Source organism: Haliotis asinina, chromosome 3 (assembly GCF_037392515.1).
Source record: "Haliotis asinina isolate JCU_RB_2024 chromosome 3, JCU_Hal_asi_v2, whole genome shotgun sequence".
NCBI classification, from domain to species: domain Eukaryota; kingdom Metazoa; phylum Mollusca; class Gastropoda; order Lepetellida; family Haliotidae; genus Haliotis; species Haliotis asinina.
Window position 1 is genome coordinate 62,837,166 of NC_090282.1, and position 25,696 is coordinate 62,862,861.

Sequence of the window (25,696 nt, forward strand, 5' to 3'; positions counted from 1 at the left end):
GACTGGCCAAGTGTCAGGCCCCTGACCAACGTTTGCAAACTCAGATTGGTTGTCGTAGACGAATGGAACAATCTGCCAATGCAGTTTCTGCGTAATCTGGTGGTATCAATGAGACGGCGTTGTTGAGAGGTGGTTCAGGCTCATGGTGGATACACCCACTACTGACGCTAAAGATACACTCCCTAGAAACGTTAACAGTGGATTTCATTACAGGACATGATGGACTTCCATGTGACATGATGGAATTGGTATACTGCTGACATTTCTTTAACAAAATGTGCATACTGTTTAGACAACACTTTTTGGTTGATTTGACGTTATCTTTCTAAAATGGAATAAATGATCTCAATTATTTTCAACACACGTTTTACCACTGAAGTAGGGCTCAAGATGATTAAACATGTATTGGGAAATCATTTTAGACTAGTACACTGTCATACTTATAGCAACATGTAGAAATAAGCCTTGTCTCAAAATATGGGTGTTGCTTCAAATTTTACCATGAGTATACTATCCAGCTGGGCATTTTGGAGCTGGATTTGCGTGCACAATAAGCTGATTGCGTACGGCTTTGATGTTTGGGCTCTGGTTTGGGCAAGCTCTACGGGGTATGTGGCTTGTATCGGTGGTGGGCTGGCCACAAATTGTGATGGAATTAATCTCCTTGGAGGCATATTTACAAAATGTATGTATGCACTAGGAGGCGGGGCCTCTTTTAGTTAGCATTTTGGAGGTCACGTATATAGGCATCAGGGAGTCGGCTAATTTAACTGCTTTCGACTCGGTGGTTACATTGGACTTGGGTTTGAACTCGAATGTGAGTCTTCTTCTTTTCTTCATGTCCGGTGGGTCGGGTCTATGGACCTGTACCTCAGTGGTGATACTACACAAAGAGCTCTCTGATATGATCGGTGTAACCACTGTGGACATCCTGTCCCTGCAGTAGAGAGAGAGAAGTTGAGGCAAAATGTGTGACTGCACTGGGCCTGATAGGCTGAGGTGTATCTTGGTTACGTGTTTCATACAAAGTGTACTCATCATCACAAATAACACCAAAACTGAGACTCTCTCTATAAATAGGCACATGCACCTCCAGTATCTCCGTCTGATGAGTACACTTCGTACGAAACTCGTAACCAAGATACACCTCAGCCGATCAGACCCAGTGCAGTTACACATTTTGCTTCAGCCTCTCAAGACCTTCAATGACAGGCTGTACAGAACATCCTAAAAATGACATGGCATTGTATGCAAGATTCCTGTTTTACTTTATATCAGATTTCCTGTCAGATATTGAAGGTGTGGTTGCTGCCAAGGTGTACTAAGAATGTCTAGAACTCTTGACACATATTGGTTCATCAGAAATTCCACCTGACTGGGTCACTTCTGGTTATGTCTGATATTCATACAGCGAGGAATCTGATTGGAGGGAAAGATCAGATCTAAATTAGATTGTTATTCACTGTCACTCAAAACCCGTTAAAAGATCTGGGTCATCTTCAACAACCAACACTTGTCGTAAACGACTAACGTGATCAGGTGGTCAGACGTGCTGACTTCGTTGACACATAATCGTATCCCAATGGGTGCAATGCTGATGATCTCTGGATTAACTTGATTATCTACCAGCCGCTGCTGTATTAACTCGAATTTTGCAAAGTGTGGTGATAAACATCAAACAAGTACTGTCATCTGACAACAGATAACTCCGACTCCAGATTCATAAATAAATACATTAACATTTATTGCATACATTTGAAAATGCCACAATCTGCTGACACTGAAAGAATTGCACTTGTGGAAATATACAAACAGTAATAGTGTAACTACTTGTATTGTATAGCTTTGGCAAAGTTGGCATATTTAAACTGCATGCATGAAAATATATCATCACAAAAAATATGATAAACAACATATAGGTTAAGATCATATATGGATTTGCAGCATCTGAGTTTACGTAAATGTAAAAGACAAGACAGCACACTTGACGGATCATGTCCAGCATGTTAAGAGTAACACAGCAGTACAAAGACAAATCTCGTCTTAAGCCTGCTTTAAAGGAGGATTTCTCCACCATTTAATTCTACTGAAACATTGTGTAACTAGGTAAGCACTCACTTCTATATTGATATACACACATATCATAGAATTAAAATTTAAGGTAAATATAGCTGATTTTGTTTTATGAGTCTAATTACCAAGTCACCCAAGCCTAGTCTTTATTTAACCTGTGAAGATGTGGAAAGGTATGAAATTTTGTGAAATGTTTCCTATGCCTGGTTGTTATTTGGTCAAGCAATAATGTCAAACGACTGTATTTGATATTTGAGAAAATCTCAATATCTACTTGTTTCATAAGATTGTCATATATACATTTTGTATTTGATGCTGGCGCAAAGAAGATCACATAAAGCCCTTTAGAAGTTTTAATAAAATCCAATGTTTACATTGGTACTAATACTGATTAAGTGGTACACAGAATATAACACTGTAAGGTAGCAATTAACATATAATTATACAAATAGTAAAGGTTTATGATCTGTAGACATCTTTGGTACCTGATATTCTCATAATAACTGCTGATAACCAAACTGATATTAATCAAACAGCAAAAAAACATTGTTGACATATACACTGACATTTTGATTTCATTGTCATCGTTATTATTCTTACTTGATATGACTCCACTCTCAACATTTCATCGTGCCGCTCAGTTTTTCCCAGCATTCCCACTTCCATACACATTCAGACACTAGCCTAGCAGATGATACGTTATCTCAGCACATTTGTCTTAATGTTTTTTCCTTACATGATTGGATTTATGTCTGCAACTTTAAGAGGAGGAATTTCAAAGCAATATTCCTTTTATTTTTCCATTCAGTATACTTCATGAACCATTTAATATACATGAATAGACATGAAACAAGTTAGGATAATAGCTTAATGACTGAGTCAAAAGTACCATTAGCCTTAAAATTATCATTATTTTCTAGCCTGTAATCTGTCATCCATTCCACAATAGGTTTTTCAATGACGACATGGAATAAACCCATGATAAGCCCCAATCCACAAAGTATTTGTAATGCTATGACCTGTTGTATAGTTTATCACTATATAATGCTGTAGCACTGCAAATGCTTTGTGTATCAAGACTCAGATTCAACTAAGAAGTACACAGTTGTCACACATCCATGATATTACATGTATTTCATCTGTCTTGTATATAGAGGATACTAAATGACCTTCTGTGTAATACCATTTTTGTTAAACGAGTTAATGATTTGGTATCAAACGAGCGAAAGCGAGTTAGATACTAATTCTTTAATGAGTTTAATGAAAATGGTATTTCACGGAAGCGAGTTTAGTATTCTGTTTATTACTCGCCAACATAAATAGGCAGAAACTGCGGCGAAATTGCCTACAGTGTGAGGACTCTCAGCTTTCAAGTCAAGCAAGGTCTAGTAAAATCGCGACATCAACATTAGCATTGTGACATCACAACTTTGAACCATTTTGACGTCATAGGTCAAGCGGTATTACACTAGTGTAATATTGAAGTGAAAATATTACACTGCAGTACCTTCAACGGGCGAGTAATAATAGGTAATATTTGATGTTGTTAAGGATTATACACAGATCACAGCTATTTAGTCACACCCAAATACGAGCATGTTGATCATGTATACAGAGTAACATTACTAATACATTTGTCACACACATCATGATCAATCACTGATCAGTGGGAATACCATATCAGAACTGTTGCTCATTTTGAGAAGCAGGAGAGGAAACACTCATATACCTACGCCAGAGCTTTCCTAGTATACAGTCTACAGCAAACACACTGCACCTACAACACTCCACTCAAACTGTAGCCATTTACATATTGCAGGGTAACACTTCTAAAATATGTGAATAAAATATAGAATGTATTCCATGATTGTTTTGTTCCCCTCTGCTTGACAAAATTTAGAACTTGTACTACTTAAAAAATGAAGAAAGTGTGATCAAGGGATAGCTTAATATCATATGTAATAAAAATTACCCACCACTAATTTTCCAGGTTGTATAGCTTATTCCCAATCTGATATACAAGTGTGAATGAAATATGTCTGAACTTTGGTAAACCTACAGTAACCAGCATTACAACCATATCATAGTAGCTTGACACGTCATCATGTCCCAGTTGTGTAGATCGATGCTCATGATGAGATCACTGGATTGTCTGGTCCAGACTTGATTTTATACACACCATCACAATATGGCTGGAATATTGCTGAGTGCAGCAATAAATAACAGCCCATCCAACCATAACATAGAGTACTCTGTAAATGTCTGGGTCAGATAAAGCAATTAATGACAGCATCATACCGATCCACATTTTCTGTGTATGATGAAATAAACAACCTGTCAGGTCACACAGTAACGATACAACATATGATCTGTCCAAAAAGTCGACATAAATTACTCTTTCTCTTCTGACGGGTTAGGTAAAATGTTGGCCATAAATATTTAAAATTTGACGAGTCAGCATAACTGTACATAAATCAGTAATCAATAGTGCTGCAGATCATGAGTCATGGTACGCTGAGTAACATGATGCAATCTTTGTCAAGGTGTGTGCATGGGTATCAGGTCATGGGCGCTTTAACTCTTCACAAGCTGTGCCATGGCGCTGAGTATAAAGTTGATCCTGTCAATAAGTTCCTGTCAGCATTGATATAAAAACCAGACAAACAAAAACCAAAAGTAAAACACCTAACAAACATGTCAAAACATGAGTGCACTTGACTTACTCAGGTGAGCTAAAACTGGATAGTTTGAATTTTATTTAATCACAGACCATCACTACTGGGAATATTAGATGCTTTATGAATAAATTATAATAATATGAAAGAAAATATTCATAGTTCCCTTTTTGCAGAGCTTTGATAATTGACAAACATATCATTTTACAGTTGTCATTGTGTATAATTGTATCTTAATTTCATTTTGCTGACATTTGTGATCTGATTTATACATTATGGTATATTCTTACCAGAATGTTAAATTTGGATGCGGACGTGAAGTAAAATATCGGTAAATTAACACTTGACTAGTTGAAGGGAGGTAACTCTTACAACCAGTCTAGCCTCTACAATTCAGCTAATAAATTTAGGCTTACTACATTGTATCTTTTTACATCTGTCAGTTGAGACTTTTGAGAAATTTTATAATCATCACAAGTAATCACAAACCAACATGTCAACAGGGCAGTGGGGTGGCCTAGTGGTTAAGTCTTGGGTTCCAGTCCCCACATGGATACAATGAGCAAAGCCCATTTCTGGTGTTCCCCACTGTGATATTACCCATGCAGGCAATGAAGGGGTGTCACTTAATCACCACATTGCACAGAAATTACCACATAATAAGATTATAAAAAATCATATAATTCACGCGGACAGTGTATTCCTTATTACCTCATTCTCCAAACTGCTTATTTGAAGTCCTTCATAATGCTCACTATGTTGTGTACAAGGCTGTAAGGGATAAAATACATTGTAGAAGTTTTCAAACTCAACATTCAACAAACACACTTATTACTAAATGTGTAACTACTCCATAATTATCTACAAAATATAGAAGAACAAACTTAACAGTCTGAAAATATTTTTGTCAAGTTGCCCTTAGTAACATACAGTCATTCTTCATCCATGTGACGTTAACGATGCACTGCCATTGGTACAAAGTCACGCAACAGAACAAACAAGATACATATATGAGACTCCAATCAGCTGGAACAGCCCCATTTCAGCTCCATGAAACAACCTATCCATCTTGGTTTCAGGGTCACTACGTATGAAAGACCATGGATGATGTCCAAGAAGTCACTCAACAGGAAGTGAGGTAACAATTGCCACCTAGACACTGGACTTGGGTGTTTTATTTTCTGATTTCTTGGTTCCAGCACTGCCATCTGTCGTGGTTGAGGTGTCTGATGTCTCGGACTGCAATATGAAAACAGACTGTCAAAACTTCCTGGTAAAATTTAGCAATTAGAATGCTGTACAAAACCTGTTAACTTTAGGGTAAATTTCACCCAACTTAATTACATGCTTGTGACACTTAAGAAGAAAAAACAAGTTATAGAACAGAGAAATAAGTGCACTGTACACATAAATATGTCACCATCAGCACCATAATGGGGATCAGTGAAATCGGCTGGTCAGATTCGCCAACTTGGTTGATACATGTCATCGTATCCCAATTGCGTAGATTGATGCTTGTGCAGTTGATCACTGGAGTCTGGTCTAGACTTGATTTACAGACCCCAGCCATATAGCTGTAATACTGGTGAGTGTAGTGTTAAAGAACAAAACAACAACAACAAAATAGAGGGTCATTTAGAGAATGAATGGTATTTCATGTTAATCAGAGGAATTCCTGCATTCTTGTTTTACAGTACCTGCAGCATTATTCCAGCTATATTCTGACAGCTTTAAATAAACGAGTGACCAGACAACCTACTGGCAGATACTGTGAGCATCTCTCAACACAGCTTGGGTATGATAACATTAAACAAATAACAAAACAATGAAGCAAAAAAAAATCAGAATCTGATCACCCATTTGGTTGATTCTTAGTACCAACCTAGGGGTTTCTCGTGAATGAACAAACTAGTGCTTGATAGAATAAGCAAATCTTTCAAACTGTCAGGTTGTAATATACACTCAACTCTCATCTGTCCGACACTCAATGATCCGACATTAACGTTAATCCAACCAAAAAATTAGGGAACCATTGAAAACAGTGATTATTCCTTGCCTTAATCCGACATTCGCGCATTCCGACTCCGACACACCAAGCTAGCAAGTGATTATTGTAAATACATTGTAAAAACATTTGTTAATCCGACAGTCAACACAGCTGGTCAGATAATCTGACTGTAAACTAACAGTCACACATGGGTGGTAAGTAACATGTTCCTTACTGGCTGCTGCTTGACAACACTGTCGGTGAACACTTGTTAATTACAAACACAAGATAATTAATTGAGATGATTTAATCAAGAAATAACAATAGAGCAAGCTGTATAAAATGCTTACAACCGACCTGAGTTTTCATCACAAGCCTTTTTTAAGATGTCTGTCACCTGTACACCACCTGCTAAGCGAGCCCGAGTAGAAATTACGCCATTGATCAAGAAAGAAATCTGTCTTTTGAAGAAAGACATACCCCAGACAACACAACGAGTCATCACTTTTGTCGAGCAGAAGTTTGATGTGAAGATTGGACGATCAACCGTATCTGACATCCTGAAGCAGTCTGCTAAGTGGTTGAGCATATCTACGACTGATTCCAATGCTTCAAGAGCTAGAAAACCCCAGCATGAGAATCGGATATGTATGCAACAGAATGGCAATCATGAGCTTTAGTAAACAGTGATACATTGTATTATCACACAAATACATTAATCCGACATATTTGTCTGCACCCATAAGTGTCGGATAAACGAGAGCTGACTGTACTACACTGACCACAAGATCCTCCTTCCAGACAAGTTCTTTCAGAAAAATACAAAATTCCACCCAAGCATACCAGGGATAAAGTGCACTGATAATGTCATGAAAAAGTCATGTAGGAAGCTAACCAGACATACACAGATCTTATGTTGTAACGACTTATCATTTAAACAGTGCATAATGTAAAATAAAGCAAAGTGCATTTCCATGTGAAAAAGTCAAGAGCAACAATACCAACAAAAAGCATCTGAACAATTAACTTGGTGCTTCCATTTTCACTCATACAGATTTTGGTACACGAATTAAGATGCACACATCAAACATACATGGCATGCCAAATAACAACAGTCCAAGAACACACTGTTTATAATGATACTAGTGCACAGATTTCTAAGGGACAAAAAAGGCTGCACCCCCCCAAAAAAATATACAAGATTTCGATCATCAAAGTAAACAAATGCAACCAAAAACGTATCTATTAAATAAAAAAACCCAATCCAAAACATGATTACTAGTATGTAACAATTATCCCCTCAACGTCTGGCATCTCTAAATTGATATGAATTCTGAAGAACATTGATAAAATTAAAGAAAAGCCTATCTGGAGCGTAAGTATAACTAACACAGCTCCAATGTATATTGCATTCACTTGCACTGTATTCGGAGGCATGTGCCTTATGTAGCTAGAAGGGAAATACAATAACATTGCCCATAAGAGCAGAATGATGAATGGAAAACTACCCGATATCTGCACATGTGCATTTGAACAATTCTCAAAGCTGTTAATTGCAACCATGTTATGACACAATGCTCCATTGTTAATAAAACTGAGATATATGACATCATCCATTGTTCTTGATACCACAAATGATGACATTTAGGTCATGAGAACAATAAGCCATCTCTGGGGGTTTAACGTTTCTTACACTTTTCCCCTAATTTTTTCTTAAAATGCCTGTGACTAATAATATAGTTAACCTGAAAGCTCAGAATTGTAAATTATCTGCCTTTACGAATGAATACTGTGAGGTCCCTGGATGCTTATTAGAGAAATGCTGATGACAGGGCTTACATCATTGATTCATTCATTCAGGAAACTAATCCATGATTCCTTATAGCTTGTTGTTTATTCTCCATTTTTGCAGACAGTAATGGATAACAATTCTGTATTCTATTATGTTGTGTCATGTCATATATATATATCTCACACGCACGCACGCACGCACGCACGCACGCACGCACGCACGCACGCACGCACGCACGCACGCACGCACGCACGCACGCACGCACGCACCCACCCACACACCTCTCTCTACCTTGTTCTTACTGTTACTCCAGGGGTTCAAAAGTATTTTGAAAAACCACTTGTCACAGGGCAAGTGACTTCAAGAAAGTAACTTGTCCTCACTAATTTTCCACTTGCCCTCATTTTATGACACAATGAGTGAAGGTACTGTTTACTAAATTATTTAGCGAAGAGTGATAATTTCACTCTCTACTAGCTCTACTTTATTGTTATTATTATTGCGAACTATAATAGCTTCATTATGAGCAAATATGAAATGAAATCCAGGAAGTCTGTAGTTTGAAACCATAAGTGGAAATTATCCACGGACAAGTCAGATACCATTACTTGAATGCCCGCAGTGAAAACTGACTTGTTCCGGGCGTCGGACGATGCGATTTTTGAACCCCTGTACTCATATCCATTTTAAATTGCCAATCAAAGATTATAACTACAAGCACAAAAACAGGCCGAGGAAACCTTGATTTTTCACCATTCCAATTAACCAGAAAGCATGGTATTTCACTTATATACTTCTTTCAAATGTGAGTCTCTGAAAAAAGTAGCAATTTTTAGTTGGATATTTTCCCAAAATGAAAAACTTAGCATTCATATATGAGATTATTGTCACACAACACATATACTGAGACAAATCCACACATCAAACCATGCCAAGTTAGTGAAAATGGCTGACTGTAATTACCAAATATTGATAGAGGGTTGAACACTAAACAAATGCCTGGAGCTGGAATAAAGGGACACAACTATCGCAATAAGTTATAGACAGCTGACTCCATAGAAAAACAGATACAACACTTGACACAATAAGCACTGACTGGGAATAAATCTTCCGGTTTCAAGATACAAGTGAAGCATGAACTAAACAAAGCCTGGCCACACAGACCAATTCACTGCATAAAGAAAACTTTGATGGCAAATACTACTACTTGTACATTTATTCATCAAGAAGAGAGAATTTGAAGTATCAACAGTAATGGAAGATAAGTTTTAAACAGTGAATGCATTAGGAAAGCCATCAAACATCAACATTACATAAAGAAGGGAAGAGAATATTTTGTGGTAGATAACCAAATCTCTATTTTCATCTTCTGCTTCAGCCAAAATACCAGCCAAACACAATCTTTGTGCTTGCAACTACTTGGAATAAACAAACGAAAATTCTTTCTTTCAACAGCTGACTCTAACCTAATACTTGTAGTAAATGAAAATATTTTGATACTTTCAGTTTTTAAGTGCTTATTCTGTCAAGTCTGTTCAAATTAATGAAACACCAAACAGACTGACTACAGATGACGAAAACCACCAACAAAATTTCATAAACCTATAAGTATTATAAATAGCATTCATGTATATTTTAATTGATCCATCGCCTTAAAGTTCTCAAGAGAGTCAGAAGATTATCAACATTTTTCTCATTCCTGTTGACATTACTGTTCATAACAGTCTGTGAGTGAATGAGTAATTGTATGTTGATTAATGGCTCCGACAGCTAACGTACAGCTGCCTGTATAATCCAAACTGGACCAGGCAAACCAGAGGATGATAGCATGAACAAAACTTGATGTCATCTTGACATGATGACATGTCATCAGTCAGTGAGTCAGCCATTCTTCCACTTCATGGCTCTTATGCCAAACATGAGATAATGGTAACCTATTCTTCCTGGAATGAATGCAATACTCAAAACAAATTATTCCTATAAAAAATACAGATTTACCAAGATGCGGATGAGTATATAACATTAAGAACACTGATCAGGGTTTTACATGACATAATGTTTTCATTTTTCACACCATATTTCCCAAGATTCAGACATGATACACTTTTTATCCCCCCAAATAAGTGTACATTGCAACTTGAAGTTATAATGGAAGTTTAATAATGCCAATAAAATCACTGGTATATCACTGTTTCAAAATATTAAAGTTTGTTAAGATTGATTAGTTGAAATAATGTGACAATGCCTGCTCTCATATGCTGTGGACAGTATTACAAACTGTGCTTTCACAGTCTTTGCTTTATTTAGAATTAATAGTGGAATAATAATATTGACAAAACATTTACATGACTAACAGGTTTTAGAAAATAACTCCCCCAAAATTTGAGTGTGCCTTCCATTTTCCAAAGTCTGTGTAACACACAGCATTGTTGATGTGTAGAAAGGTATTTATTTATAACATATATGTAATCAAAATCCTCCATGTTGTACATGAGGTCCTAATCACCTGATCAGTGTGCTGATGCAGCAATGTTGTGACTCATATTGACTATTGATATCATCACATGGTGTATTGACTGACCTGAGACAGGCTCTTGTCATCTCTCTGGGCAAAGATGACGACAGGCCCTGGTGGCAGATTGCGGAACAGCTGGTAGGCATCCAGGAGTGTGAGTTCATGCATTGGCTTTCCGTTCACTCGGACTAACAGGTCACCCTTCCTACAACACATGTATGTACTTTGGTTGCAACAAATTCAAAGGAACCGTAATTTTAGATCTTTATAACCATAATTTCATACAGATATTTGAACTATGAAAAAAGATCAACAGCCTGGGACTGAAAAAAAAAGTATTATCACTAAGTTGTCATAATCCCCAGCCACACATTATGAAATCAAACTTAAAACATAATGAAAAACTCCAGTGAATGGTTCTTAGATATCTCATTGACAATCTCAACATGCAGCTTAACAGGCCCAAACCTTCAAAGTGTCACTGTGAACTTGAAAAGTATGTAAAGGTGACCAAAATTGACGGGGCTCTTCACCTTCACTATATGAAGACAAGAGTCTTCAGAAGATGACATATTCCCCCCCCCCCCCCCCCCGGCCCCCACACATTTGAAAGGACAAATCATCTGATAGTAACTTATTGTGTGTTAGACCAAGTCTGAATTGTTTACATGGAATTCATGAAAAACAAATAAATAAATGCCATGTATCTGTAATCAGAAAAAGTCACCATTTCAAGTTCTGTCTCATATCTGCCAAGATCTTTTGAAAGATATGAAATTGTGCTCTGGAAATGAAGTCCACAAATGTTCAAGGAACCGAGAAAATAATAAATCACAAAAACCTATAAATACCAAAAGGCACTTTGGGGTCTGCCACACATATCTACCAAGTCACACTGACAGATATTAAGAAGTTTTTGAGTTCTGCTCCGGAAATGAAACACATCTCTCACTTTTGAGACTAAGTCCGAAACGTTTCCATGGAAACTGAGAAAATAACAAATCACAAAAACCTGTAAGTAGCAAAAGGCAACACTTTGGGGTCTGCCACACATATCTACCAAGTCACACTGACAGATATTATGAAGTTTATGAGTTCTGTTCTGGAAACGAAGCCCATCCCTCCATTTTGAGACTCAGTCCGAAACGTTTCCATGGAAACTGAGAAAATAATAAATCACAATAACCTGTCAATACCAAAAGGCACCACTTTGGGGTCTGTCACACATATCTACCAAGTTACACTGACAGATATTAAAAAGTTCTGGAAACGAAACACACCCCTCACTCTTGAGACAAAGTCTGAATTGTTTCCATGGAAACTGGGAAATCACATAAACCTGTAACTAGCAAAAGGCACCACTGTAGCTTCTGATTGGTATATCTACCAAGTTTGAAAAAAAAAAAAAATAAAGAACGGATTTTAGGTTCTGCTCCGGAAACAAAGCCCATCCCTCCATTTTGAGATTAAGTCCGAAACATTTCCATGGAAACTGAGAAAATAATAAATCACAAAACCTGTAAATAGCAAAAGGCAACACTTTGGGGTCGGCCACACAAATCTACCAAGTTTTGCAGAAAAATATTGAACGGTTTTTGAGTTCAGCTCCAGAAACAAAGCCTATCCCTCCATTTTGAGACTCAGTCCGAAACGTTTCCATGGAAACTGAGAAAATAATAAATCACAAAAACCTGTCAATACCAAAAGGCACCACTTTGGGGTCTGTCACACATATCTACCAAGTTACACTGACAGATATTAAAAAGTTCTGGAAACGAAACACACCCCTCACTTTTGAGACAAAGTCTGAATTGTTTCCATGGAAACTGAGAAATCACATAAACCTGTAACTAGCAAAAGGCACCACTGTAGCTTCTGATTGGTATATCTACCAAGTTTGAAAAAAAAAAAATAAAAAACGGATTTTAGGTTCTGCTCCGGAAACGAAGCCCATCCCTCCATTTTGAGATTAAGTCCGAAACATTTCCATGGAAACCCAGAAAATAATAAATCACAAAACCTGTAAATAGCAAAAGGCAACACTTTGGGGTCGGCCACACATATCTACCAAGTTTTTGCAGAAAAATATTGAACGGTTTTTGAGTTCAGCTCCGGAAACGAAGCCCACCCCACCATTAGACTAACACCAAAATGTTCCATGGAAAAACAAAAAAAACAAAATGCCAAAACTCTGTAAATAGCAAAAGGCGCAACTATAGGTTAAGATTATTATATCTGTCAAGTATGGTCTAAAAATATTGAACGGTTTCTGAGTTATGCTTCAGAAACAAAATGATCACAGACCGATGGACAGACAAGGCTTCAACTATATCTGCCTGCATTACATGCTGGGGGGATAATAAATAAATAAACCAAGGAAGACTGAAAAGGATATAACACTAACTGATTGACTGATCGTTTTTTGACACCACACTCAAAAATATTCCAGCAATATGGCAACAGTCTGTAATTAATCAAGTCTGCACCAGACAATCCAGTGATCATCAGCATGAGCATCGATCTACGTAGAGGGGATACAATGACCAAGTCAGTGAGCCTAAGCACCTGATCCTGTCTGTCACCGCTTTCTGATAAGCTTGAGTTGTTGAAATGCTAACTACCAACCAAACATTTAAAGTAACTAAATATATGAAGACACAATTATGAGGTTTACTTAAGGAACAGATAAAACATAAGGGCATGAAGTGTATTTTGACAAATGTTTTGACATTCTGTTCAGTATGACCAAGACATTGTCTTACAAGGGGTATGGAGCTGATGCCCCAACCTGTATTTCCAGGCAATGATGCCAACAACTAACCTGAGCTGCCCATCCTTCTCTGCCTGGGAGTTGTGGGTGATGTCCTGAACGTAAATGTTACTGATGCCGCCAATAGTCTTCCGCACCACATTGATGCCCAGGCTTAATCCACATTCTGAAATTAGTGAAACTTAGATGACAGTACCACACCACACCAATACAAACATGAACCACCAGTTGACCACAATAAAAAACATTACATTATTACAATGTAAGAAGAATGTGAAATGTGTGCAGAATATTTAGTTCCTGCTTCATAGTGAAAAAAACTGTCTGTTTAGTTTTCTTTGTTACAGTCTCTCAGTAATGGTTACCGCATGACAATTAGGCAAATGGAGAGATCACTGGATTCTACATGACCAAAACGAAGATTGTTCATCACAGATTGTACATATAACAGCAGGCTCACAGTAGGCAAACTGGCTGATTCTCACACTGCTGTTCAATTTTAAAATCTGGATCTGTGTTAGACTGAGCTCCTACCTTTCTGGAGATCCACTTCAAAGATTCGGTTGTTACTGCCAATTTCGCTTGTTAACTTTAGTACACTACCATTTGACAGGAATCCATTCTCGGAGCTTTGGTTAGAGCTTACTTGGCTCTGAGAAAACTCCAGTTTCTGAACAACTGACATAAAGTTAACTCCTTGATTTGTACTTTGTAAAGTCCGGAACTGAGTATTTGACATTCCTCTATGAGAAGAAAGGCCCAGCTCTGTACTTGTATATTTCTGCTGAGAAACTTCTTGGCCCATATAGGAAGTATGAGTTGCCCCCCTTTGCATAAAGTTTGTGTTGTGTCTGGACATGGTAAAGTTGGCTCTGTCTCCATGTGAGTGTAGAATGGGGGATGTGGGGAACAGATTGGTCCTGACTCCTGGGGTTCTCAGATTGTGGGGCAACGTTTGTGTTCGGTCTGTCATCTGTGACAAAGGAGACATCAGTCCTGATGTAAGAAAGGATGCCTTATCCATTGGCGAGAGAGGTGGTAGGGTGTTGTTGGGAAAAATGCCGAAGACTGAGGCGTCGGAGATGCTGTTGTTTGGAGTGTGGCGTGGGGAGTGGCCTGGGGTGGAGACAGGACTACCTTCAGGTGACTCTCGAGGCGAGGCACTTGGTGACAGGTGGGGGCTGCAATAGTAACTTCATGTTGACAATACACAACAGGCAAGATGAAATAATATTTGATGTATATATGATCATAGTTAGAAAAACACCATTACATATGGAGAGTACTGAGATGGACTGAAACAAGGGGAGAGAAGAATACAAGCATATATATATTTGAACATTACACATTTAACCCAAAGATACCTTCATTATTTGCAATGACAAATGAAATACTATTTTTGTGTGTCGTATGTTGTTAACAGAACTGCATGCTCCTGCATGAGTAAATATACTTTGTACCAAAAGCGTACACTTTTATCCTAACTTTATGAAATGTTTATAGGTGCTCTGAATTTATCCTCTGCCACTGTTCCTGTTTTATGGTGGGTTTTACCATATTGGTAACAGTCCTTCAGACACGACAACAGTAAAACGCAAACAACACTGAAAATTTAGCATGCATGGGGTCTTGGGGTCCATTTCAGTTCCCAGAGAGTCTAGGGCTGCACTCTGATGGTTGTCTTTCTAGAAGGGCGAACCCCACAACCTCCCTAAAAAGTTGAATTTGACAATACTGAAGTGTGTTTTGAGATCTCTCCTAGACTGTTTGATACTCTGTAATAGAAAACTCAAAACATTTAAAATGAAACTAAATTCCTGGAAATCCATGGAAACTTCTCATTGGTTTTTGGTCTGCATTTTGACCTGTTACTCAGTTTTTTTTCTCAAGCACTCATCTAACAAGTAACTCAGACATGTTCCAAGTAGATATCACTGTTTGTATAAATGTAAAGATGTTTGCATGGCTCACCTGGAACTTGGGGAAGAGAGTCTACTCCTATACACAAGTCTCACAAGACCCTTCCTGAGAGAGCGGAACTTAGACAGAACATCCTTGTGTGTGAGGCCCTGGAGTGGTATTCCATTCAGCTCAACAATCTCATCACCTGAATCAATAACATTCTAACATCAAATACAGGTATACTACTCAAAAGAAAACCTAATTCTTTCATAGTACTCTAGTTAATCTGATATTTGAAAGTATTGGGTGTTCTTCCATTGGCAGATTATCTAAAGCCATATTGGATGGTTTGGTGCTCTCAGCGATGTATGCAACAACAACTCAGTCGATTATTTGTTCAGTAAAAGATATCCCTCTTCTTGGCACACATAACACACATAAAAAAGGTGATAGTATTTACAGTTATGTGTTTTCAGACTACAGTCATAACTAAAATATGGTATCAAGGCCATGAATACTATGACAAAGAGAATAAATTGGAGGAATTTCACTTCATTTTGTGAATGTTAGTACAATCTTTACATTCAATGATCAAGGATCATCAAGTGACAGTAAACTAAAGGGGCACAACTCTTGAATCCTTCTGAACTTTTCTCAATTCAGCCTGGGACTATACTACATAAGAATGAAGAGACTTAATACTTAACTATAAACACTGATTAATAATAACTTTGAACACATTTAACACATGTATTAGATGTTCTGGAAATAACAACAGTTGAAAAGACAAAAGTCATTCTCAAACCTTAAGAAGTTACAGAATCATAATATAAATATGAAAGAATTACGTGCTCAATAACTTCAAGTGGGTGGTATATGTAACCTGTAACTGTAACTCTTTGCTCTGAATATATACCAACGAAGCATTCCCAAATACCTTCTCTAAGCCTGCCATCCTCTGCGATGACGCCGTTGGGAAATATCCTCCGTACAATGATGCCCATGCTCCCTCGGGGGGAGTCAGTTCCTCCCACAATGCTAAATCCCAGACCTTTACCCTTGGCACCTTTGTTCACTGTCAATATCTGCTCGGGACCAAACCTTGGGGATCGATATTTATCAGGTGATTGGGAATTCTGTCCAGGCCTGGAGAACTTCTAGAATAAGAAAATCAAATTAACCTGTCATTATAGGGACAGGGATGATGTGATCCCTAGGAATGGTGATAACTGATATGAGGGCACCTTGAGACCTGAGGTGGATGTTAATGGCCTTGCCCGATTCTTTGCATGTATTTAATGGTCACTTACATGGCTTCTGGGGCCATTTGATATGCCCAACACCACACCGTCAGTCTCGCACACTTAACTATAATAAAATATTTTCGTGATAGGCTATTACTGGTTTTGCTGGACTAACAATTTGTACATCTGTGTACCGTACTGGTCACAACAGTGTTTACTAATATCATTAAGATAAATATTATTCATATATATTAATGTACTTTATATTATTATTCATTGTTATAACTATCAATATTAATGTTTAAGGACACATGTTATTTACATAAAAGTTAATATAATATGGAATATTTACCATGTTTATTGATTCAAATTATTTTTACATATATGCTTCAACTGCTGATGCATTATGAGATGAATCATAGATATGTACAATTCAATTACCATCTGTCTATACTGACATTGTCTGTATCATAACTGAATTGCTTCACTGATAACAATGGATTGTATGATAGAATATGCCCATTATGTGAGAACATGTGAAAATATATAGCAATATTAACAATTCTTACATCAAACATCTCCTCCCATTTCAACACAGTCCCTGACGGAGTCTGTGCGATGACCTCTGGCACTGGCGCTGGAGTTTCTGCTTGGAAGGTAGGACTGGATGACTGAGGTACAGGGGACAGAACTCTTGGACTTCCTGGAAGCTGGGATGACAACGTTGAGGCTATTGAGGCTGATTTGCGGATCTGTCAGAAATCAGAAAGTGATTTGTGTATAAATATATCTCCAAAACTTTAGTCTCTATGAATACAAAATACTTAACATACTGCACAAATTTATTGTATGAAATATTTGATATAATATATTTAGCCCATCATTCTTTTAAGAGTTGTCAGGATATACAGCAAGGGAAGCCCACTCTCTCCCAATGGTTAAAGCATCCACTTATCACACCAAAGACCTGGGTTCGATTCCCCTCATTAACTAATCCCCTTCGATTAACTCAGAGCCATCACAAATTTATTTTGTTTATACATTAACAGTTTGTTTACACAAATAAAGTCATAAACATACTTTACTGTAATACAATAAACTCGTATATTGTCTTTTACTTACTAAAATAAGCACAGAATTTGGCAGGGTTGGTTTGCTTCATAGAATTAGTTGTACATTTCAGATATAAATGTATTGTATTTTGGATGAAGATAAGTGAGTTTAATTCTATGCCACAATCAGCAACATTCCAACTATATGGCAGCAGTCCGTAAACAATCCAGTCAGGACCAGAAAATCTAGTGATCAACAGCATTGATCTCTGTAGCTGGAAACCAGTGATATGTTTCAACCAAGCCAGCAAGCCTGACCATCCGATTTCATTTGTTGCCTCGTATGACAAGCATGGGTTACTGAAGATGAATTCTAACCTAGATCTTCACGGGTGTATGTACATTATGCCTTGAACTGCACCTGACTAAGATATTACAAACTTCCTACATATGCTCCTTTCACAAAGCGATAAATCTGATTAGGCACTAGCACCTCAGGCAGAAATGGAAATTAACATGAACATAATATCATATTTTGCCATACAGTCACTTATTCAAGTACAAAGAAGAATATTTTCTAAAAACATTCTGACGAAAAATCAATAGTTGCACTGGCTCCAGGAAATTTCCTTAAGAACATTTTTTTCACCAATTTTTGAAAAATATCCATGCTTTAGGCTCTGTGTCATCTGTCTTTTTCGTTTGTCAATGAGACCATTCATTTTGAAGATTTCTACTCCAGCTGCCCATATTCTCAAATCTCCATTCAACAGTGAATTGGATCACTGCTAATAGCATTTCTTAAACAGTTTCTCAAAACTGATTGAATTCAAGAGAATGGGAGAATTTATGACATTCATAATTCAGATAATATCACACTCACAACAGTTAAAATGCATCATTTTGTGGTCTCAAGGATCATTATTGTAACACTGAGTGAAACCCTCGATTTAGATGCCTCAGATTAGCATGCACAGGCCACACTGATACAACAGCAGCTACTGATACAACAGCAGCATGTTAAGTGTTCTATGCAACTTGATATGAACTGTCCTTTGGAACTTTCCTTACTTTGATGACATACACGCCAATGCAAATATGCAAGGCAGTTTGCCACACAGGCAGTTTATACTGCAAGTGATATTAATTACAGGAACCTGCGATAATATTACTGTCCATTATGGTAGACTGTGTTAGTGTTAGCAAAATATTGTGCACAATGATAATACCTCCTGAGAAAATACCTCCAGTTACGTTCCATCAGAGCTACTAATATTACTCTTCACTATTGTCTTCCTTTGTACATTTAACAATTATATCTGTCACTTTTCATTGTAGTACAGTGCTACAATGTTATCAATTACTCTTTCCCATGCTGGACTGTGATTTTTAAATGTAATGTATTCCATACAATGTGATAATGTTTTTAAAGCTCTCTACCATGGTAGAGAGTGATTACATTTTTTATCACTGTTTTCATTAGCAAACTATGAGTATGCTATCAATCACTGTCTACGATTGCAAACCGTTCATGGTTTCAGTGGTTGTCTACAGCTTTTGTGTAATTACCCTATTGTGCCGTTGTGGAAATATTGCCAGTAGCTGTGTAAAACTATACTCACTCTCTGTTTTACCAATGAAGATCCCGGTTAGAAATGATCTTCAGTAGCACATGCTTGTTGTAAGAGGCAACTAATGAGATCAGGTGATCAGGCTCGCTGACTTGATTGACACACGTCATCAGTTCGCACTTGGGCAAATCAATGCTTCTGCTGGTGATCACTGGACTGTCTGATCCAGACTCAGTTACTTCTAGACCATCACCATTTAGATGGAAAATTACTTGGTGCGGCATTAAACTAAACTCACTCACACACTGTTTTAACGTAAGGCCAGATCCATGATATTTCTTTTTTTTCAAAATCAAAGTAATGTTCCTTCTAAATACTCACTGTATTTTACTTCTGGCAATATATGAAGTGCATATGGGGCAAAACTTAATCTAAAACACATTTTTTGGGGGGTCAATAAAAACATCATGATTTCATTTTTTTGAGCACAGAAATTATCCCTCAAACAAGAACTAAAATTGGCCTGGCCTAAGCATGCAATAAAAATATTAATCTCCAAACAACTGTTCAACCAGTTTCAGTGTAATTGAAATACTGACAGATGATGCTTATTGATTTAATATCTTTATACCAAAGGCCCTGCAGTAAAAACTAAAATCTAAATTTCTTGGTAAATATTCATTCAATCAAAGTGGAAACTGAAAACTGAGGACATTTGAGGCAGGAAGATGCACAAAGGTTCATGTCTAGTTTATTATAAGACTTAATGTATCAGATCTAAAGATGGCAATGATAAACCTCTGAAACACTTTTATAAAATTTGAGTTTTGAGATGATCAGAATGAGTAGCTTGAAAGAAACGTAATAGAAATCTAAATTTACAAAACCTAATCAAAATGATTGACTTTAATCTCTTACAGGGAGTGTCACCTGTGGAAAATACATTCTTGAAGCTAAAGCCTACTGCACATACACACATAGCTCCACTGACAATGATAGCTTTTCAGTTACAGTAACAGTTTCCTAGTTCAAAGTACTGGACATGAAAGCACACATGGAAGAGCGTCAGTCAGCCCCCCTCCCACCCAGGAAAAGGTCAGTGTGTGACTGTTCAATGACTTTATCACTAGCAGTCTCAGCTCATATATGTCAAAGGTAAGTATGGTCTGAACTCTCTGGAACAATGACTAACCTACACAATGTGAACTCTTAGACTAATGACTAGCCTCTGAAATGAACTTATTTTGCCGAAAGTTCACAGTAATAAAAAAAAATATATAATGAAAAGGAACCTTGAGACCTTCTTCATTTTCAGGGGTAGACTATCATTTTGACTCTGAAATGAACATATTTCACAGAAAATAAAGTCCACAATAAAAAATATATACAACGAAAAGGAGATCTGAGACTTTCTTCATTTTCAGAGGCTGTGGAAATCTAGACTTGCCATATTTTCTAGACTGTGGGGGCTTTCTTCGATATATTTGCGTCAGGGTCTGTATGACAGACGAGAAAACTACAGTGCCGTATTTTCCATTCTCGTCTGTCTCACCTTCCCTGAACCAGTATGTTTCCTTCTGTCCAGCCTTGAAATGCAAAATACCCAAATGAAGCAGCTCTAGATTTTCATCAGTTTCAGAATTTCCAATCTCACTGGGGCTAATTTCAGCTTTCATGGACTCGTTTATTTCCATCAAAATTATAGGGTGTCAGGTACCAAGCACAATTCTAGTGTTTTTCCCTAAATATTTAGGTTGCATGGTGAACAGTGGTGGCAGGTCTGTAGCAAGGTAGGCAATTTTATCTTGACAGGGAAAGGGGGGTTGAAAAACCATTTTTGGCAATTACATGATATTTCCATATTTTCTGTAAAATCAACACGTTTAAGGACTCTCAGCTTGGCATGGGCACTAAAGGTATTTATAGAATGGTGTAAGATTAATTTTAAGTTATCAGCAACAAAATCAAGCATTTCATAGCAAAGTTACATATCACATGCACTAAATGTATAATGACATAAGTTTGTCTCAAAGTATTAAGCATTAAGTTCATATGTATATAATTGAAAATATGAGGTTAAATTAATGTTTATTGTTTTAAGATGTTTCTTAGAATATACCTTCAAAGGTTATAGGAGGAATGCATCATTGACAACATTTGACAAATTTCATTCTGTCTTCATTTTATTTCTAGAGTCTAGGTACATCTAAGAGCAGCATTTGTAAAGTATACAGATAAGCTAAAGACCTGCAAGTTTCGAAAATATGAAATCTCATAAAAATAAACATTCATGTTTAAGTCTTCTGTTTAAAAACATGACAAAAAAAAAATGAGTTGTGTTTCTTTTGCTGTTCCACATATGAAAACTTTATGTGCCTAAATGTACTTAAACCTAATCACTTTCTAGCACAGTAAATAGAAGAAAAGATTACAAGAGTTCTAAATACCTCAGTCACTGAGAATCTACATAGATTTATTACACAGCAGAATGTTTGTAATCCAGATGGAAAAGATGTATGTCCACGTTATGTAAAATCAATACTGAATACATGTGGCAGTGGACACTCATACACATTGAAGAATTACAATCTTTCTGATTTACAACCTTTCTCATTTGATTGTCTCCCTTTGATATCACAATATCACCCCTGTCCAGCATGTTCATCGAATAATTTAAACAGCTGAGTTCCAGGAGTGCACCAGTTTTGAATTAGCTAACAACTGTTGTGTGGTATGCGACTATCAAAACGTGTGGCCACTAATGGGTTGTCTGCCCCTGCCTGATGTGATCAATGTAAGGTGCTGCACAAGACCTATAATAATTGACCTAAAGGTATCTCAGCCATAACGTCAATACCAAGCCCTAACAACTGTTGACATCACTGCCAGATTTCTTCAATGTAAATGGATGATAATGCTCTGAATGATAAGACCTTGGTCAACCATATTGTGTGCTGTCTGCTTTAAACCCGTCTGGCTCCAAGGAAAGTGGATTCCTATGAAACCTTATATATTATGCAGAATAATGAACCACTTATAATGCAGCAGTTGAATGGTTTTACTTTGGAAAATATCCATTATGGTTTTGGTTTAAGATCATATTCTGCGATTATCCTGTATGCCTTCAATTAGCATTAATGAGACATCCTGGAGAATAAGCCCAGACTTATTGGCATTGCATATGTCCAGAAGCACTATTCCATTTACATTCATTTGTGTGTCAAGTAAATAGAAGGAATAAAACCTTTACAAATTATTTTAAAAAATCTTGGCTGCTAACAGAGCTGACTGTATGACTGACACCTTCCAGGAACACATGCACAGGCAAGTCAATTATTGAATGCCTTTTAGGCAAAAATCAGTAATATTCAAGCTGGTTCAAAGCAGCCTGAAATGCTCATGTGTGGAGCAGGTGGTTGGTTGTAAGAACGACAATCAATGCTGTTGGTGGACCATGAAACATACATCAACTAGTTCAAATGTCTTACTTTACAGCTGTTGCCTATTTGTCATTATACACCTATGCTATAACAGTCATGTCTCCACATAAATCTACACTCTGCTAGCTCCAGTTTCCCATTAATCTAGCTGTGTTAACTGACTTAATTGAATTACAAATATACACAGGCTCAAGTGAATTTTAGACCTCATATATCAATATTCTCTGAGACAAGAAACGAGATCTTTGAGTGGCAATCACAAATTGGAAATGTAACTAATGACAAGATATTATGGTTGTTGTGACATTAGTGTATAAATTCGATATCACATACTCAATCCTATCCATTTTGAATAATACGAAAAGCTGTAACAGGTGTTGAAGGGAGATGTAGTCATCGACACTGACTTGCGATTTTTAACCTACAGTAAGTATGAATGTTGCAGATACTGATGAAGCCAACAGGTTGCAAAATGTTGCAGACACTGACAGGTTGTACAGTGTTGCCTGCATACACATACATCAACAGGTTGCCCAATGCTGCTTGCAGACACAGACACTAGACTAACGCTTATAGTTTCTGAATATAGGTAATCTGGATAGTAACAAACAAATCTATTAAACTAGGCAGACCAGATATTTCAGAACCTGGGGAAATACAGACTTGCTTCATTTAGCACTTGAACACTGCAGGGAGGGCTAGACTGTAGGGAAATTAATATGGTTCAAGGACTGTGAGACAGACTAACACAAACACCAACAGGTTGCACAGTGCCGCCTACAGACACGGACATCTAGTATGAGGACAAATTACCTTGGAGGCCACAACCAGCTGTACCAGTCTGGGTGCTGTTCGCAGACAGTCAACAGCCTCCTGATGCGTCATCCCAATAAGACTCACTCCATTGATCATAAGGAGCTCGTCTCCACGTTTCAGTCGGCCATCTCTGTGAATGATAATAACACATCTGAATAAAGTGAGCCCTGTTAATTGGGATTTCCCATCTTCAGGATTGTTGCTGCTGAAACTGTCTATACCAAATATATTGGCTATGACTATTCTCCTGTGATTCTTCAGCTTAAAAACCTTGTCAATCAGAACAATTTCAATAGGATCTGTGCCATGCTGTTTAACAGAGTTTCACAGTCTATAGTCTTGAGAGATTTTCAAGAATTCACTTGCACACCTGGTATCCGTTAGTAATAAGCATACATGTCACAAGCTTGGAATCATGTTTATTCATCCATCCCTTAAACCATATATTGCGAAGACCTGTGGCTGGGTTGTCAACACAATGTAACAGGCTTACAGAAAAGTATGAACATACTGTAGGAGACAGAGCATTTCAGAGCCAAGACTGCATTCATCCTACAAAGACAGTGAGTGAGTGAGTGAGTGAGTGAGTTTAGTTTTACGCTGCACTCAGCAAAATTACAGCTATATGAGCCAAGACTGCATTCATCCTACAAAGACAGTGAGTGAGTGAGTGAGTGAGTGAGTGAGTGAGTGAGTTTAGTTTTACGCTGCACTCAGCAAAATTACAGCTATATGGTGGCGGTCTGTAAATAATCGAGTCTGCACCAGACAATCCAGCGATCAACAACATGAGCATCGATCTGTGCAATTGGGAACCGATGACATGTGCAAACCAAGTCAGCAAGCCTGACCACCCGATCCCGTTAGTCTCCTCTTATGACAAGCATAGTCGCCTTTTATTACAAAGACAGCCTAATGTTTAAAGTAATTATGTTCTACAGTGTGCAATATATTTTCAAACACTTGAGATAATAATAGTGATGATGCAAAGTGACATATTGCCAAGTACAGACATTCTCTATGTTAAAGTGAAAATGTTCTCTGTTCAGTCAGTCTTTTGTGACAAGAAAAGGTAGAAACTATGTTTTAGCATTACCACCTTTGATCATTTGCACACTTTGATGGCATCATAATCATTTGTGATTTACAGACATTAGAAACAATATGATCCTCATCATAAACATCACCATTGTCACTATCTGCATCACAACATTAACATGTCACCATATGTAAATGCTGTCAGTAGGAAGTTTTGTAAATTTTTCTGCATCATGATCAGTGCTTAGAGCAACCACTTGCTGATTGGATATAGAGAGCTATACAAATGGACTTATTATTATTATTTATGATCATCACTAGTACATACATCTCATATACATTTATGATTGCCATCATTAGTGTAAGGGAGTAAGATGCCATATTCAGCAAAATATTCCTGCAACACCACAGCAGGGAACACCTGAAATCATCTTTACTAATCATAACATTTGTGGCGATTTGAACCTGGTTTCTCAAAGTGATGAGGGAATGCTTTAATCGTATGGCTACCCCACTGCTGTCTGTCGTAAGGAAGTAACTTTCTAAACATAAAGTGCCTCACCGTAACTACTCTTCTCTTCAGTGAGACTGTTTGTACCCACCTGTGAGCAGCCCCTGACTCTGTGATCCCTGCTACGAAGATGCCAATGTCACCCTTCTTGGACCCTTTACCTCCAGCTATGTGGATACCCAGACCATTCGCATCCTTCAAGAGGTGCAGCTTGGCGATGAGGCGACGCTGAAACATGGAATCCTCAGTGATATTTGCTGACTGTTCTTTCTACAGATGTTCCTGATCAAACATGTCTGAGAAGTTCGAC

The 25,696-nt window shown here is 37.5% G+C and overlaps 1 protein-coding gene across 1 annotated transcript in view; it reads right to left on the reverse strand.

Annotated features, from left to right (window-relative positions):
- Positions 1-1,722: 1,722 nt before the first annotated feature.
- Positions 1,723-25,696, reverse strand: part of LOC137278300 (inaD-like protein) — a 96,406-nt gene continuing 72,432 nt past the window's right edge. The window contains exons 3-11 of the mRNA XM_067810549.1: positions 25,478-25,614; positions 23,835-23,967; positions 17,528-17,710; positions 16,652-16,871; positions 15,784-15,919; positions 14,347-14,993; positions 13,864-13,978; positions 11,109-11,247; positions 1,723-5,987 (exon numbers count right to left, since the gene is read on the reverse strand). Of these exons, the coding sequence (XP_067666650.1) occupies positions 5,901-5,987; positions 11,109-11,247; positions 13,864-13,978; positions 14,347-14,993; positions 15,784-15,919; positions 16,652-16,871; positions 17,528-17,710; positions 23,835-23,967; positions 25,478-25,614 (1,797 nt within the window). The 3' untranslated portion in view covers positions 1,723-5,900. The remainder of the gene's footprint in view (positions 5,988-11,108; positions 11,248-13,863; positions 13,979-14,346; positions 14,994-15,783; positions 15,920-16,651; positions 16,872-17,527; positions 17,711-23,834; positions 23,968-25,477; positions 25,615-25,696) is intronic.